Below are 16213 nucleotides of genomic sequence, written 5' to 3'. Positions count from 1 at the left end.
CCCCAATATAAGAGCTCCTTCCTTCCCAGATTCATACCTCATATCTTACAAAGACGAGTCCTCCACCTTATCATATCTCTTCGACCAGTCTGACTTTTATTGTTTCGACACTACACCTTCCTATAACTCGACGTCGACGACGCCGCATTCCCACCCGCATTGCCCAGCGCCGAAACCTCCTTAAGCGGCCACTTGAGCTCGTCATCTTTACGCATCCAATGCTTTCTCCTCTTCTTCGTGACAGCATGCTCGACCATGGTCTCCCTGCCGGCTTCCTTGAGGAATTTACGGATGAAGCGCGGGTCCCAGAGTTCGGAGGCGATGCCGAGGTCTTTGCAGCAGCGCATCAGGGCGTTGGATTTGCAGCCTTCCGTTGCGGTCGGGATGCCGTCTGGGTCGAAGTAGGATTGTTCGCCGCGTGCGATGGAGACGAGTCTGTTTTCTTCTTAGTGATTCGTCTTGGGTTTGAAGAGATGAAGAGAGGATGAGAGAGGGAAAACAGACCTTCCTCCGGCAACAAGGCCGTACTCCCTCGTGACGAGCTTCGCAGTAACGATCGTCTCTCCGCGTGGCGCGAGTCCCCACCCCCCAGGTCCGAACGCCTTGTTCAGAATCCGTCTGTACTTGATCTCAGGAAGATACACAATCCCGTCGGGCTTGATCTCAATGTCGTCGTAAGACAGCTCGGCGGTCAGAATGGCGGCTTGCTCGGCGCTGAAGGGCGACGACGACATGCCGTGGAAACTGCGCGACCAGTCGACTTGTTTCTCGTCTTCGGACAGGATTGGGGGCGGGTCTTTGAGGCCTGAGGTCAGGGACTCGGTCTGGATGGTTTCGGGCGAGGCGTCGGTGGTGGAGGATGTGCTTGGTTTTGCCGTGGTGTTGGTGGTGGCAGAGGTGGGAGTGCAAGCGTTGTTGGCTGTCTTCGCGGTCGTGGTGTATGGCGCCCGAGGGAGTCTGGTCGGTTGTGGTTTTGAAGAAACATTCGTCTTGAAGCCATTGTCCTGTCTCTGCACGCCGGTCGAGAAAGCTCTATAACAGTTGGTGGCGGGTGTGGCAGCGCGAGGGATCTGGGAGACTCGTGCGTGGGTCAGAGCCGGTCGCGACGCGCGCAGGACGCTGCTCAGCTCGCCGGCGAGTTCTAATGCTATTGAGGCACGCATTATGTGTTGCTGCTGTTGTTGTTACTTGGAGCTATCAGATTCAATAATCAATCGCCTTGAAGCTTCTGTCTCGCCCGCGGGTTCGTGTGGGGGATTTGTATCACGCCAAGCCTTTATGTCTATGCATCAATTATCTCGTGCTGTAGCACCACCTGAAATTAGAGGGGTTTTCTAGACATACGAATGACTAGAACTGAAGAGTGGAATGCGGCTTGGTTATATAGACTTGTTGTACAGAAAATACACTGGATGTGTGGGTGAAGCCTTGATCAGAAGAGACAAGACGAGAAGTCTGGCAATCCCATCAAGGTGTTCCGCCGCTACCACCCAATACTCCTCAACTACGCCTTTTCAAGCGTTCTGCTGATCCGTCCGTTGGTCGTTGCCTTGTCGTTTCCAACACTGCTTGAACGCCTCCATCTGTAAAGGAAAAGTAAAGATCAGTATCGGCTCTTGGATAGTCATCTTGTGTTAGGCCCATTCAATCAAGTCGTCTTCGGAGCTCGGCCTTTTCCCAGACGCAGCCGGATTCACAACACACCAATCGCTCACTCACCTCGTCTTTGCATTGTCGCCAGTCTTTCTTTTCAAAGAAACAGTCGTTCAGGTTAGTGTTTTCCCCTGCTTCTGCATCAGCTGCGAGTGGCCCTATTGTTTGAGAACCAAAGAAGGAGGGAAAAGCTCACGAGCACATCCAGTACTGAAGATTCGCTTGTCCCTACACCAGTCGAGTCTCAGTATTCAGATCACAAAGACCATCAGAATCAGCCAACTTACCACTCATCGGGCTCATCGTCGTCCTCTTGTGCCGAGCCCTTGCTGTTGTTCGGATCGTTCGTTTCTGCCATCTTTGCACTATTCTTCTTCTCTTGTCACAGGAATCAAAGAGGCAGAAATCGCTTCTGAAGCTTGGCGAGTGCATATCACCTTCGAGTCACACGTTTCGCCACAACCACCACCATCACCATCATTCATCACCAATACACTTTTCAAGGCCAACGATAACAAAAAATGGCTGATAAACGTGTTAATGTTCTTGTCTACTCTGGTATGCCTCTCCACCTCTCAATCTCAACATCAGTCTTCTGACAGCTCACTACAGGCAATGGTTCAACAATCGAGTCGGTAAAGCATTGTCTTTGGTCCCTGCGACGCCTCTTAGGGCCCAATTATGCAGTAATCCCCATGACAGGCGAAACGCTCCTTAAAGAACCCTGGCAAGCCACGTGTGCGCTCTTCGTCATGCCTGGTGGAGCGGATCTGGGCTACTGCCGCACTCTCGATGGTCCTGGAAACCGGCTCATCTCTTCTTATGTCAAGAACGGCGGCAAGTATCTGGGTTTGTGTGCGGGTGGCTACTACGGAAGTGCCAGATGCGAATTCGAGGTAGGCAGGACGGGAGACGGGTACGAAGTAGTGGGAGACCGTGAACTGGCTTTCTTTCCTGGAACATGTCGAGGACTGGCCTTTCCCGAATTCGTCTACCAAAGTGAGAAAGGCACCCGTGCTGCGGAGATCAGCGTCAATCGACAGGCTTTGATCAGTGGAGGCGGTGCTGTTCCCGAGGTCTTGAGGGTCTACCACAACGGTGGAGGCGTCTTTGTCGATGCGGAAAAGTTCGAGGATAGAGGTGTTGAGATTCTGGCCAACTACACCGAGAGACTGCATGTCGACTCGGGCGATGGCAAGGCTGCCGTCGTTCATTGTAAAGTCGGCAACGGCGCGGCCATCTTGACCGGCCCTCATCCTGAGTATGTCCCTTCATCACCCTCAATCACTCTTTATACAATATCGACATGGCTTACATGTGACCAGGTTCTCGGCAGTAAACCTCAATGACAAGGGAAAGGACAGACCAGACTACCCTCGCATTGTCGAAGCTCTCTTGGCAGATGACCAGAAACGAATCGACTTTATGAAAGCCTGTCTCTCCAGACTAGGACTGCAAGTGAACCAGACCGATGACAACATACCCTCTCTTTCGCGTCTGCATCTGTCCTCTGCTCGCCCACAGGACATCTCTGACCTTGTCTCTTCCTGGTCTGATATCATTGAGAAGGACGAAGATGGAAAGGAAATCGTCAAAGACGAGCACGACACCTTTGTTGTCGAAAGAGAAGCCCCTTCATCCTGGTCGATGAGCGGAGTTGTCGAAGCTCTTCCCGAAGCTGTTCAGAATATCTTGCCAGAAAGTGTTCGACCGGAACACTACCCTCACGGCACTGACAAAGAAAAAGCAAAGTCGGCTGGAGATCATTCATCGGCACCAAAAGAAACAGCTTCCAAGCCCACCGAAGAAGGAATAGTAGACTATCAAGCAATACCCAAGCGTGTTGTGGTCCACACCTCGTCTATTCCCGAACCGAAAGAGACTCCTTACTTCAATCACGCCGCATATTACTCTTCTCACCTATACTTTGGCGACCTTTACTCTCTTCCTCAGCCTACCTTTGGTAAAACACTTCTATATGGAGAGACAGTAACCAGCACCAACACTATTCTCGAAAAGAACACCAGACTTCTCGAGACTCTTTCGAATGGCACCACAGCGACAGCAACCACCCAGCTGGCTGGCCGAGGGCGGGGGAACAACGTGTGGGTCTCGCCTCCCGGATCTCTCATGTTCAGTACCGTGATCCGTCACCCTTTGTCTCTAAACTCCAGAGCCCCTGTCGTGTTCGTACAGTACATACTCGCATTGGCAATCGTGGCAGGAGTCAAGAAATACGATCCCAACCACGAGGCGTACGAGAACTTACCCATCAGACTCAAATGGCCAAACGACATTTACGCTCTGCATCCATCATTCGCCACAGCCTCAGCCACCTCTGCCAACGAAGACAACAACAACCAAAACAACACGACCGACGCCGAACGAAACAAATTCACCAAAATCGGCGGCATCCTCATTAATTCATCTTACTCCTCAGGCGACTACACACTGGTCTGCGGCGTTGGAATGAACGTCACGAACCCGCATCCAACGACCTCCCTCAACGCCCTGGCCGCCGCCTACGATCTTCCCCCCTTCAATCTCGAGCGCCTGCTCGCCTCCATCCTGATTCAGTTCGAAAAACTCCATCTCCGATTCCTGGTCAACGGCTTCAGCGACGCCATGGTCTCGGACTACGAAGACGTGTGGCTGCATTCTGGGCAGGTGGTGCGACTGGAGAATGAGGAAGGGTATCCGAGGGCGAGGATTCTGGGCGTCACGCGGGACTGGGGATTGTTGGTCGCTGAAGAAGTTGTCGTAGATGAATATGGGTATAATGCGGGTGGGTGCAGGGCTACGGGGCGAAAGTTTGAGCTGCAGAGTGATGCCAATTCTTTTGATTTCTTCAAGGGCTTGGTTAGGAGAAAGGTTTGAGGGTCGATATTCAACGCTGATACTTGGGTCAAAAGCAGTTAAAAAAAAGAATGTTTCGTAATTCAATGTCAGTCTTGAACCGTCCTAGAGCATGAAGCGTAATTAGCTATGGTTAAATAATGGTATAGACTTCATAAACGCCACCCCAAAGTCTTGGCAAGCCGAATACACTCCAAACCACCCACCCCGGACTTTTGTTCATCCCCCACAGTACTTGTACCTTCGCTATCAATGATACAGGTACCTAAAACATGTGAGCCCACAAGCACGAAAAATGCCATCCAAAGAAGACGCGGACCGGATCCTAGAAGCTCGCCGGAAACGCAAAGCATGCTATCCATGCGCGTCTCGAAAAGTGAAGTGCAACGGCGTGTTGCCGTGCTCGAATTGCGTCAAGCGACGGCATCCGGAGATATGTATGGTTGATGATACCAGTGAACGACTTACCACTCGCCGTAGAACGGCAGATCGTCATTCGGCTTCGGGAGTGGGAGGTACAAGTGCTGGGCGCAATGGTGATCGACAGTCTTTGAGTCTGGATGGCAGTCACGTCGAGAAGTCGGATACTATTGCTTCAAACACTGGAGGCTTCGTGCAGTCAGATAATCAAGATGTCAATGCAGGACGGAATGCAACGACATCCCCTTTGGTGAATGCTGCATCGCCAGACCAAGATGCCGAAGCCCTCGAACCTCAGGATCCCTCTTTCGTCGGCGTCAACGCGACTCCGTCATTTGTCAGCGGTTCGCCATTTGCCAACATGTCTGCTCTGGAACGTGACGTACGGCCTGCGCTTGGTCTACAGAACACACTCAAGTCATATCCCTTCATGAAAGACGGCACTGCCAAGAGTGCGATTGAGCAAGTGAATCGGCTGATCCCTACGCATGCAGATGTCTTGCGCTATGCGCAGTACTATCAGACTGTTGTGTATCCCATTCATCATCTGATATCTGATCAAAATGATCTTGAGGCGCTTATAGACACGTATCTCGAGCTCACTGCATCTCGCGAAAGCTCTGCTGCTCCTGCGACTGGCGAGGAGGAACGTCCAGACGTGGCACGGACATGTCTTCTGCTCGCAGTCCTCGCTTCTGGAGCTCAATTCTCTGACCTCTCCAATTCTGACAGGATGCGAGTTTCGAGGGATTTTGGTCAGTTTGTCACAACATGTCTCTTGCTCGAATACACCCCATTGACATCCACGTAGCGCGGAGATCGTTCCATTGTGCCAGATTGGCCAATTTCCTGCTGCGGCCAAACTTCAATACCATACAAGCTCTGCTGATACTTGGGCATGTATTACAAAACGACGGTCAAGCCGATGCTGCTTGGGCTCTGCTGGGCACAAATATACGTCTTGCCCAGAGTATCGGCCTTCATTCACATTCACCAGAGATGGAACCATCACGATTATCTGAACACAAAAGAGCCCTGTGGTCGGCTATTCTATCACAAGACTGCGTGCTTTCGATGTCTTTTGACAGATCGCCATTCGGGACGAGTACTTCCGGCTTATCTACACCAGCGGTCTCCGGGAACCATGATTTCGTGAGTTGCATGTCAGAGCTTACCGAGATCTGTCGTGCTTATCTGGCTTTACCACATGCCGTAAGAGCGACGGTTGAGACAGCATCGCATTACCTTGGACTCCTCGATGGGCTGCGAGCACGACGTGATACCTATGTGGGCATTCCCGTGGCTCGGGCTAGCCGTCGTGTGCGTGTCGAACAGTATGCTCTGTACCTTCACTTTGCGTACAGCGAGCAGGTTATTTGTCGAATCTTTCTGCAACGAGAGATATCTGCAGCCAACATAAACCACCCTGACCAGATGTCTCTCGCAATAAGAGCAAAAGTCAGCTTCGTTCGGACGATGCAGGCTTTCCTGGATCTGCAAGCCTTGTCTACAGTACCACTACGGTCGTGGTCAATGATCCACGCCGGGATAAGTTCCGCTCTGCTTCTCGAGCTTTTCGGGCATCAGGACCTACCTCAGGCAGAGTCTGCGCATGAAATTCAATCACGCTTCATCAAAGTCCTCACTAGTGAGAGACCGGGCTCGGACTCCACAAACGACGCAGATCATCAGCCTTGGCTGTCGACACTACACTCAAAAGCTTCGAATGCTCTTCAGAACTCTATCGCTCGGCGTCGAGAAGCCATGGCTGAGCAGTCAAATGCGGGTGCTCAGCTTGTGACTGCCGTACCACAAGGCGACGGACCAATCTTGCCGCTACAAGCCGATCTGGGCGTTGGCCAGCCCGAGATGTACGATAATCTGTTTGACGACTTTGGCAACATTGACTGGGGTAGGTGACTTCTAGAAGACTGAGGAGAACTAGGTACTGATGTCATTTTCAGGCAACGATTTCTTCGACAACAGCATGGCTTTTGAGCCGACTTTTGACCAACTGGAGTGGGGCCTCTAGATGACTGCTTCCATGTCTAGCATCATCACACTAGCTTTAATTCACAAGGCAAAGAAGCCGAAAACATGGAGGAAGTCGAAGCGACACTTGCCAAATGTGCAAAGGGTCAAGCAAATGAAGTTTCGTAATCACAGCACAAGCATCATACAGGTACATTGAATAATTACATATCTATAACTTCTTGAAGCCATCCCACCTCTCAAACTCCTCGGTATGGATATCCAACGCATCCAGCATCCGTCCCACACTCTGGTTGATAATGTCGTCAATCGTCTTCGGCCGCGTGTAGAAAGCCGGCACAGGAGGGAAAATGACCGCGCCGGCCTTGCGCAAAGACAACATATTCTCCAGATGAATATCGCTCAACGGCGTCTCCCTGATAGCCAGAACCAAGCGTCTGCGTTCCTTCAGACACACATCCGCCGAGCGCGAGATCAAATCATCGCAGAAGCCGATACGAACCGCGGCGAGAGTCTTCATACTGCACGGCACGATGATCATACCATCATGCAGAAATGAGCCACTCGACGGCGGCGCCGACATGTCCTTCATCGTGTAATTCGTTGTCGCCAGGCTCCGCACCTCGGCTTCGGTCATTGACGTTTCGTACTTCATCGTCGCGAGCGCCCATTTGCTCATGATCAGGTGCGACTCGATGCCCAGCGCCTTAAGAACTTGCAGGATGCGAATCGCGAATAGTGTGCCTGTCGCGCCCGTCACGCCGACCACTATCCGCTTGGGGCGCGGTGGGGACATTTTGACAGTAGTTGAGATGCCAGACTGGTTGCCATCCTGGAGACCTTGAAGACCTGCAGTGGTGCTGATATGCCGCCTTGTGTTCGTGGGCAGTTGCGCAATATGCTTAGATGATGAGGATAGCGTGGGCCGAATAGTCCGTGTGGTATATGTCCTCGGGGTTTCCTGACGACGACAACAGAACGTCGGAGTGGTCTTGGCAGCAAGAGCAGCAGTTGAAGTAATAGCGCCTTTCGATGCCGCCGTCGTACTCGATCGAGCGACTGACGACACGAAATTCGTTGATAGCATACAGCTCATGATTCCTTGTGGTCTTCTTCTCCAATGCTCTAGTGCCTCTATCTCAAGAATATGAAAAAGCTTCAATCCCTTCGGTGCCTCGTTGATTATCTTTGTAAAATGCTATAGGGAAGAGGGTAGATACAGAGATATAGATGCCAGACCATGCGTAACAAAAAAACAATTAAAAGAAAAGGCGAGAACACAATTAATTATATCCCTTCCCCAGTCCTCCTGCATCTCCCAAGCACCTAACCAAAACACACTCCAACAACCCAAGACCACTATGACGAACTGAACGGCCGCAAGAATGCAAAAAGAAAAGACAAAACCAATGCGCCGCCGCCTCCCCGACTCGCCATGGTCAATGCCAGATCTCCGTACACACTAATGACAGGCAGGACATTCGGGGCCGCGGCCTCTCCTACTTCGTCGCTCTCGCGATCCGCAGTAAGGGAAATAGGAGATTGGCCCCGCGCGAGAGTCGTCTGATCTCCGCTACGCAATATTCAGGTAGCGTATTTGCCCCTGGAGACGATCCCCATCCGAGACGCCGAGACGCCGAGACCCCGAAGCGCCGAGAGATGTTAGTGGCAGATCATGGCCTTCTTTCCAATAGTAGTAATCACAGTATCTCTCCTGACCAGAACGGATACGCGGTTTACGGTTGGTCTCCGTACAGAAGCAGTGTTCGTTTCTTGGAGCTGCCGCACTATTGCTATCTTGTAAGTATGTTGCGTTACCGCACCGCTTCATCCGGGACTTCCGCGCGCGCGCATACGTGTACGTGTGGGAAGTGCTGGAGACTACTGTACCTTACCTAGGAACATACGAGGGGTAGTCTAGCAGGTCTTTCATCGTTGTATTCGGGACTTGGGGGTTCGCGGGCAGGCGGGCGGGCTGGCGGTGGAGTGGAGTGGTAGTGCAAGGGACATCAAGGTAGTTCGGGCACTCTGACATGGCATGACATGGACTTTTTTTGTGCAATGGTGTCTCAGGGTCTATGTTTAACTGATCATCATCGGTTCGTAGAAGGTACGAGTATATAGATAGTCGCGCGATCCCGGCTTTTTGTTTTGATTTTGTTGTTTATCTATCTATTCTATTGTAGTGATTGTCCAAGTAGTCACCTTCTTACTGAACATTGGACATTGGATATAAATTATGCAGACTATACTGCCTAGACTCAACACATCACTAAGAACCACAGCATTGGCGAGACGTAACATCATGTCATCAACATTCACCCCGAAGCGTGCGGTCCAGAGCTACCACAGCTCGTCTAGCGGACAGGACCTACCTCATATGAACTTCAGGTCTTTCGTCGAGGCGCTTAAAGAAGATAACGACTTGGTCGAAATTAATGACGAAAAGGACCCTAACCTCGAGGTCGCGGCCATTATCCGTAAAGTATACGAGACGGACGACAAGGCTCCTTTGTTCAACAACGTCAAGGGCAACCAGGATGGACTTTTCCGTATTCTTGGCGCACCCGCTGCGCTGAGATTTGACAAGGCTACGCGGTTCGGTCGTCTGGCTAGACACCTCGCACTGCCCCCAACGGCCGGCATGAAGGAAATCCTGGACAAGATGCTGTCTGCAAAGAAGTCGACGCCGCTGCCACCTAACCTTGTCGAAAGCGGACCTTGCAAAGAGAACAAGATCTTCGGAGACGACATCGATCTCACTAAGCTTCCTACCCCTTTGATCCACCAGGATGATGGCGGAAAATATATTCAGACGTATGGCATGCACGTTGTGCAATCCCCGGATGGCAAGTGGACGAATTGGTCGATTGCTCGCGCCATGATCTACGACAAGCGCCACCTGGTTGGACTCGTAATCGAGCCTCAGCATATCTGGCAGGTCAAGGAGATGTGGAAGAAGGAGGGCAAGGATGTGCCGTGGGCGCTTTGCTTTGGAGTGCCGCCTGCTGCCATCATGGCGTCTTCGATGCCTCTTCCGGACGGCGTGACCGAGTCCGAGTACATTGGAGCCATGACTGGCACTGCGCTCGATCTTGTCAAGTGTGAGACCAACAACTTGAAGGTTCCTGCCAACAGTGAGATTGTCTTCGAGGGTACTCTGTCCGTCACCGAGACTGCGCCCGAAGGTCCTTTCGGAGAGATGCACGGTTACGTTTTCCCTGGTGACGCTCACCAATGCCCCAAGTACACCGTCAACGCTATCACTCACCGTGATGACCCCATCATGCCCGTGTCAGCATGTGGTAGATTGACCGATGAGACGGTAAGTTCCTGATTGCGATCTTGTGAAAACCTTTGCACTAACAGAACCATAGCACACCATGATTGGACCCCTTGCAGCAGCTGAGATCCGCCAGCTCTGTCAAGATAATGATCTGCCTGTCGTCGAAGCCATGTCAAACTTCGAATCTCAGGTCACCTGGGTGGCACTCAAGATTGACACTGCCAAGCTGCGTGCCATGAAGACCAACTCGAAGGACTTCTCCAAGAAGATCGGTGATCTCGTCTTCAACCACAAGGTCGGATACACCATTCACAGACTTGTGTTGGTCGGTGATGACATCGATGTGTTTGACTTCAAGGATGTCATCTGGGCTTTCACCACTCGTTGCCGCCCTAACGACGACGAAACCTTCTTCCCTGATGTCAGAGCTTTCCCTCTCATTCCCTACAACGGTCACGGAGCGCACAGCCCAGTGAAGGGTGGTAAGGTCGTGTCCGATGCACTGATGCCTGTCGAGTACACTACAGGTGCAAACTGGGTGGCTGCGGACTTTAAGAACTCGTATCCTGAGGAGGTCAAGGCCAAGGTCAACGCCGAGTGGCAGGCAATGGGCTTCAAGGCATGAGCACGCTAGGTCTTATACCTGTTACACGAATGTTTTGCTTCATATAGACATCCCATATAGAGAATGGATATATCACATGAATGACGTGTTTTCCACACAGAAGAAAGTATAACGCTGTTGTCGTCGTCGTCGTCGTCGTCGTATCAATGGCTTACTGCTTGACTGCCATGTGAATGAGCACGGCCGTGGCAGGCACGATCGAAGCTTCGAAAAACGGTTAGCGTGAACCTATAGTAGACGTCACCATCCGCGCTCGATCGAAGCTGAGGCCATACCCGTAATTTTCTGCTGGTAATGTCTGGCTCTCAGCCGAATTACTAGTAGTATGCTTCTGCTACGGTAGAAGCGGATTGACTTTCCAGTCGAAGAAAGGCTCTTGCCCTTGCACGTTGTTGCCTTAGGTATCTAAGTGTACTTGCTGTGTATTCTTGCTGTATGGATCCATGTCGCAACTCCTCGGATCAGCATCTTAGTGTTTCTCCGAAGGGCGTCTCGCTTTACAAGAGGGCTATTGCGTCCTAAGGATTAGTTTGGTGTGACGCATCGTAACCAACAGACCATCATCATCTACGCGCATACTATACGCGCGTGTCACAAATGGAGGATCCATATAATAGTGCGGAGAAAAAGAAAGATGCAAACCCACCCGGCGTAGCGCTTCTGTCCTGCGAACTATGCAGCAAGCGCAAGATCCGATGCGACAAACGACAGCCGTGTGGCGCCTGCAGCAAGGCAGGCAAAGAGTGTACTCCGGTGGTTCGACCACGACTCCCGCGCGGCCGTCGCGGTGGCAGGAAAGAGGCCAACACTGAACTGCGATTGCGCGTGAAGAAACTCGAGGAATTGGTCTCGTCACTCAGCAGTACTAACAATTCATCTGCTACACACGATATTGCGAAACTCGTCCTTCATGATAAGCCCGACTCACCTGCCACTTCTACTTCGTCGCCCGGCAACAGCAACTCGAAAAGTCACAGCAGCAGTGGCGACACTGATATTAGTCGCCTCTTAGGATCCACAGTCTGGACCCAATTGAGCAATGAGGTAAGGGCGTTTCTTTTTTTGTGGTGTGTTGTATCCACTCTTATTCCTATGCGCGATGGGCAATATGCCGGTCCGATGGGCTGCTTTTGACCTGATCATTCTCGTGATATGCAAATCCACAATGCTTCGTGAGAGAGACTTATGTAAATCATCGCGATGTAATTGTCAGCTCTGCGTGAAGCATGTTTCAAGACTTTGCCTTTGTTTCGGCTAACATCTTAACGTAGCTGAATGGGCTTCGCCATGTACTCGAAAGCCGAGATGACGAGGATGAAATTGATAACAGTCCTCCTGATCTCGCCTCGCAGGAAGACAGCGCAGCGATTGATCTCCCTCTCCAGTCCGATGACTACAAAGAAGACCCATCAGAATTCTTGTCGAGTCAAAACATCCGCCAGTATCTGAATATATACAAACGCCATGTAGATCCAGTGTTCAAGATATTCCATTTGCCGACGTTTGAACGATCTGCAGGAAATGGGGACCCCTACCTCGGATTCCCGGTTCGGAGTAGCACGTTCCGGTTCTTGAGAGCTGCCGCATTCTACACAACAGTATGTTCTTGTAATGAAGAAGAATGCCTGGCGTACTTTGGAGAGCAGAAAGAAGTCATTAGCAACCAATGGCGTGCGATTATGGAGCGCAATTTCCAGATCATCGGCATGGCTAACAATCACAGCATCGTATATCTACAAGGTTTGGTTCTTTACGTGGTACGTACAAGTGGATGTAAGTGGCAAGAAGAATCCATGGAACTGACACGCGGGCATGTAGAGCGCGATCAGAACCCACAACAACGGACCGCAGTCATGGACGTTGATGGGCTTGGCCTCTCGCATAGCCATAGCATTACAGCTGCATCGAGAGGAGTCTTATGCGACTCTCACGTTCTATCAGGGGCAGATTTACCGTCGAGCTTGGTTTTCTCTGCTGGCTTTGGACTACCAAGCTGCCTCCGACAGAGGATCCGACTCGTGCATACCCAGCAACGGCTACAACACCAAATGCCTGGAGGACATCAATGATGCCGATTTCGGCCCTGGTACCACCGAGCCGCCATCGAGAAAACACGAGTTTACCGACACCACCTTCACAGTGATAGCTAGTGAAGCTCAGTATCTGCTTCGCGAACTGAACTTTGTGCCAGTGAGTTACCTCCATCAAGCTTGTCTTCGGCGCCAGATCATCGGTATAAGAGATGTACTCATTGCACTGTGTTGACTGTGACCGCATTCCGCACGCGTTGTTCCATCATACTCGCGCCGTACAACTCCAGCTAATGCGTAGCAGGTTCGAGACAATGACGCTCCTCCGCGACCTATACAACAGTCTTGGGAAGTACGACAAGAAGCTGTCCGGCGGCTCGATGCCTACTTGACACAACAATTCTTGTCCAAATGCGACTTGACTCAAGACATCCAATATGCCGCATTCTGCCTCGGCAAGATCATCATTTCTGGTTTATGGCTGTCCGTTGTGCGGCCCTTGCAGCGTCATCCAGCCATGACACCACCACCACCAGGAGCAGTGAATATACTCCTGAGTGCAACGGAAACCCTTGAGCTCAAGAGAACATTCAGCAATGAGACGACGCACTGCTGGCACTGGATGTTCGAGTCATACGTCAATTGGCACTCCCTAGCCGTCGTTCTCGCAGAGCTGTGCTCCTCGTCACTCCAAAATACAGAGCTCGTAGAACGTGCATGGCGAACAGCAGAATCCAACTTCGAGTACGTTGCAGTAAAAGTGGCCGAGGGAGCCAATGGAGGACTATGGAAACCCATCCGAAAACTAATGCGCATGGCTCGGCGTCGGAGAGCCATGCACCAGGCCCAAATGCAAGCTGCCACGAGCCAAGCACAAGCTTACCAGCCTAACACACAGCAGCAGCAGCAGCAGCAGCAGCAGCAAGAACTACCAATGACGTCCACCACAACGGCCATGTCCACCAACCTCGACCTGTTCGCATCCATGGTGTCGACGACGCCGGCCTCGATACCAACCGATTCCTTGACCGACGGGGAGCCTGCCTCGACGTTACCGATGGACTACGACCTCAGCATGGGCCAGATGGACGACTCGTGGATGAACTGGCAAGGCTTCGTCGACGATCTGGCTCAGAATAGCTATATTGGCTGGACGATGAATATGGGCGTTGGTAGCTGGCCTGCCATGTGATCATCGTTACTGGACAAGAGCAATTGTCATCCCTTGTATTATCTGCTTGAAACTCCTCTTGTTTTGTCTTTTCGATATGATGCGATTTAGTTCCGCCGGGCGGATGTTGTTTTCGACTATCCACGCGCGACTCATTGTTATGTTTTAGTTCTCTCATTTGGCAGCATTGGCGTAACAGGGTGGTATAGACGCGGGTGAACGATAATAAAAGCAATTCTTGCTGTTATCAGTTGTGGTGAAGTGGAATATACAGTACATTGACCAAACTCCTCTCTGTTTGTATTGTATACTATTATTATAGTTACTCGAATTGCATACAAATAACCAATTCTCACACCATGGTTCCCTCCCCTTTAGATCTACCGATCGCTACCAAATGTTCTTGTTATTATTAAGTACTCATAACATCGTTCGTGTCCTGACACCTCTTTACGCTGTTCTTGTTGTCATAGGACTGTCATGTTCGTCGTTGAATAAGCTCTACAAGTCGTGTCTAGCTCTCTTGCTTCGCTTGCGGATGGACTCGCCCTTCCACCACAGCCAGTAAATGATGGGAATGAAGATGATGGAGATGAAGCCCAACAGGCTATTACCCCAGTCCAAACCAAGAGTGGTGAACATTTGATTCGCGAAAAGAGGGAAACCGGCACCAAACGCCGATCTGAAGAGATCATTGCCGGCGTAGATGGAAGCGATGTAATCCGGGTAGGCGTCACCGAGGTAGTTCAGGACACTCGAGAAGGATAAGAACGCGCCGATGCTAAAGAAGGCGGTGGCAATGATGGGCACAATGTAGTGGATGTTTTCCTTTGCGGTCCAGCCGAAGAAGAACAGACAGATGGGCAGACAAAAGCAGCCGACGAGGGCCGACTCGAGTCGGATCTCGGGCTTGAGCTCGAGCTTGTCGTTGAATCTGTGCTCGACGAAATAGTAGTTGTAGATGCAGTAAGGTGGGACCGTGATGACTGCTCCAACGGCGATGCCGAGATAGCATAGTCCCGTGATGCCAAGGCTGAAGCCGTGGACCTCGGTGAATGCGATAGGGATGGACTCTAGCCAGCAGTAAAGGACTGCATAGACGAGTGCAATGTACAGGTTGAGGAAGAAGACGATGGGCTCCGTCAGAGTGAGGGTAAATGGTCTGACAAAGGTCATTTTCATGCCCTCGCTTGGCGTCATCTTCTCGGCCTCAACCTGTGCCTGGCACTTGAGTTGAGGTCCATCTTGAGGCTGGAGTTTGTTCAGTCGAGCAGCCCTGCGATAAAGGATGTTCGCCGCCGAGGTCTCGGGAAAGAAGAAGAATAGGAAGACCCAGCAGAAACCGGAAAGCCAGATCAGCTCCCAGATCGGCCACTTCCAGCCCTTGTACTGGGCTGCAAATCCACCGATAAGAGGTCCAACGGTAGGTCCCATGACGTTTGCCACGCCGTAGAATGCGAATGGGTAAGCACGCTTGTTGGGCGTGTACATGTCTGCTAGACTGGCACCTCCAGTAGCAAGAACAGGACTGCCAAAGAAACCAGTCAAGAAACGGAATGCAAGAAGCATGCCCAGATTCTGCGCGTAAACCACGCCAAAGTTGAAGAATACGAAGACGAACAAGGTGCCCAGATAAATTGGACTACGTCCAAAGTATGGAATCTCGCTGATTGGAGACCAGATCATGGGACCCAGGCCGTATCCAAGAACATACAAAGTCAGACCAAGGATTGCTACCGTCTGCGAGATGCCGAATGTTTGTGTGATGCCCATAAGTCCAGAGGTGTAGATAGCAGATCCAATGTAGATTGAGAACGTCAGAAGACAGATGTTGAAAGTGACGAAGATCTTCTTGCGCAGAGACCAATTTTGTGGATCCTGGTCGGGAGTCAGCCACGCCATTGCATATTGCAACAACATCACATTTCATAGTCATACCTGAGGGTCATTCTCGAGAAACTCGATCAGTCTATGGTCTTGACCTTTCTCTAATTCATCTGACGAGGTAGAAGACCTTTTTTCGTCTCCATAAATATATCGCAGTCGAAGGTCTTCATCATGATTCTCCTGCCAACCAAGGACCTTACCCCGAGTGACGAATCGCGCGCATACACCAAATAAGGTGTCTTGGAAAATGGACGTCATTTTTGCTTGAGAGGGTCGTACACTTTGTAGATGCT

The 16213-nt window shown here is 51.2% G+C and overlaps 8 protein-coding genes across 11 annotated transcripts; 4 read left to right on the top strand and 4 right to left on the bottom strand.

Moving 5' to 3' along the window:
* Window positions 1-110: 110 nt before the first annotated feature.
* Window positions 111-1163, bottom strand: AAFC00_006048 (uncharacterized protein; the record flags this gene model as incomplete). Its single annotated transcript, XM_069345934.1, has 2 exons — window positions 111-435; window positions 505-1163. The coding sequence occupies 2 exons, from the start codon at window positions 1161-1163 to the stop codon at window positions 111-113; spliced, it is 984 nt and encodes a 327-aa protein (XP_069198142.1).
* Window positions 1164-1514: 351 nt separating this feature from the next.
* AAFC00_006047 (uncharacterized protein) lies at window positions 1515-2011 on the bottom strand (the record flags this gene model as incomplete). The annotated part of the gene is made up of 4 exons (XM_069345933.1): window positions 1515-1583; window positions 1720-1784; window positions 1850-1881; window positions 1941-2011. The coding sequence occupies 4 exons, from the start codon at window positions 2009-2011 to the stop codon at window positions 1515-1517; spliced, it is 237 nt and encodes a 78-aa protein (XP_069198141.1).
* A 163-nt stretch (window positions 2012-2174) lies between these two features.
* AAFC00_006046 (uncharacterized protein) lies at window positions 2175-4530 on the top strand (the record flags this gene model as incomplete). The annotated part of the gene is made up of 3 exons (XM_069345932.1): window positions 2175-2211; window positions 2266-2914; window positions 2979-4530. The coding sequence occupies 3 exons, from the start codon at window positions 2175-2177 to the stop codon at window positions 4528-4530; spliced, it is 2238 nt and encodes a 745-aa protein (XP_069198140.1).
* Window positions 4531-4804: 274 nt separating this feature from the next.
* AAFC00_006045 (uncharacterized protein) lies at window positions 4805-6961 on the top strand (the record flags this gene model as incomplete). 2 transcript variants are annotated; one of them, XM_069348295.1, is made up of 3 exons in its annotated part: window positions 4805-5684; window positions 5741-6841; window positions 6894-6961. In XM_069348295.1, 3 exons carry the CDS (start codon window positions 4805-4807, stop codon window positions 6959-6961), a joined length of 2049 nt encoding a protein of 682 aa, XP_069198139.1. The 2 variants fall into 2 exon arrangements, with proteins under 2 accessions (XP_069198139.1, XP_069198138.1); XM_069345931.1 differs by lacking the exon at window positions 4805-5684 and having other exon boundaries at window positions 6463-6841.
* A 171-nt stretch (window positions 6962-7132) lies between these two features.
* On the bottom strand, window positions 7133-8017 carry AAFC00_006044 (uncharacterized protein; the record flags this gene model as incomplete). 2 transcript variants are annotated; one of them, XM_069345929.1, is made up of 1 exon in its annotated part: window positions 7133-8017. In XM_069345929.1, the coding sequence occupies one exon, from the start codon at window positions 8015-8017 to the stop codon at window positions 7133-7135; it is 885 nt and encodes a 294-aa protein (XP_069198136.1). The 2 variants fall into 2 exon arrangements, with proteins under 2 accessions (XP_069198136.1, XP_069198137.1); XM_069345930.1 differs by having other exon boundaries at window positions 7133-7717.
* A 1143-nt stretch (window positions 8018-9160) lies between these two features.
* Window positions 9161-10832, top strand: AAFC00_006043 (uncharacterized protein; the record flags this gene model as incomplete). 2 transcript variants are annotated; one of them, XM_069345928.1, is made up of 2 exons in its annotated part: window positions 9161-10246; window positions 10299-10832. In XM_069345928.1, 2 exons carry the CDS (start codon window positions 9161-9163, stop codon window positions 10830-10832), a joined length of 1620 nt encoding a protein of 539 aa, XP_069198134.1. The 2 variants fall into 2 exon arrangements, with proteins under 2 accessions (XP_069198134.1, XP_069198135.1); XM_069348294.1 differs by having other exon boundaries at window positions 9227-10246.
* Window positions 10833-11429: 597 nt separating this feature from the next.
* Window positions 11430-14054, top strand: AAFC00_006042 (uncharacterized protein; the record flags this gene model as incomplete). Its single annotated transcript, XM_069345927.1, has 4 exons — window positions 11430-11876; window positions 12104-12589; window positions 12651-13022; window positions 13167-14054. The coding sequence occupies 4 exons, from the start codon at window positions 11430-11432 to the stop codon at window positions 14052-14054; spliced, it is 2193 nt and encodes a 730-aa protein (XP_069198133.1).
* Window positions 14055-14534: 480 nt separating this feature from the next.
* Window positions 14535-16178, bottom strand: AAFC00_006041 (uncharacterized protein; the record flags this gene model as incomplete). Its single annotated transcript, XM_069345926.1, has 2 exons — window positions 14535-15911; window positions 15972-16178. The coding sequence occupies 2 exons, from the start codon at window positions 16176-16178 to the stop codon at window positions 14535-14537; spliced, it is 1584 nt and encodes a 527-aa protein (XP_069198132.1).
* Window positions 16179-16213: the final 35 nt, after the last annotated feature.

This window comes from Neodothiora populina, assembly GCF_041146345.1.
Source record: "Neodothiora populina strain CPC 39397 chromosome Unknown canker_contig_6, whole genome shotgun sequence".
Taxonomy (NCBI): domain Eukaryota; kingdom Fungi; phylum Ascomycota; class Dothideomycetes; order Dothideales; family Dothioraceae; genus Neodothiora; species Neodothiora populina.
Note: the sequence above shows the minus strand (reverse complement) of the source record. Positions and strands in the feature narration are given on the sequence as shown.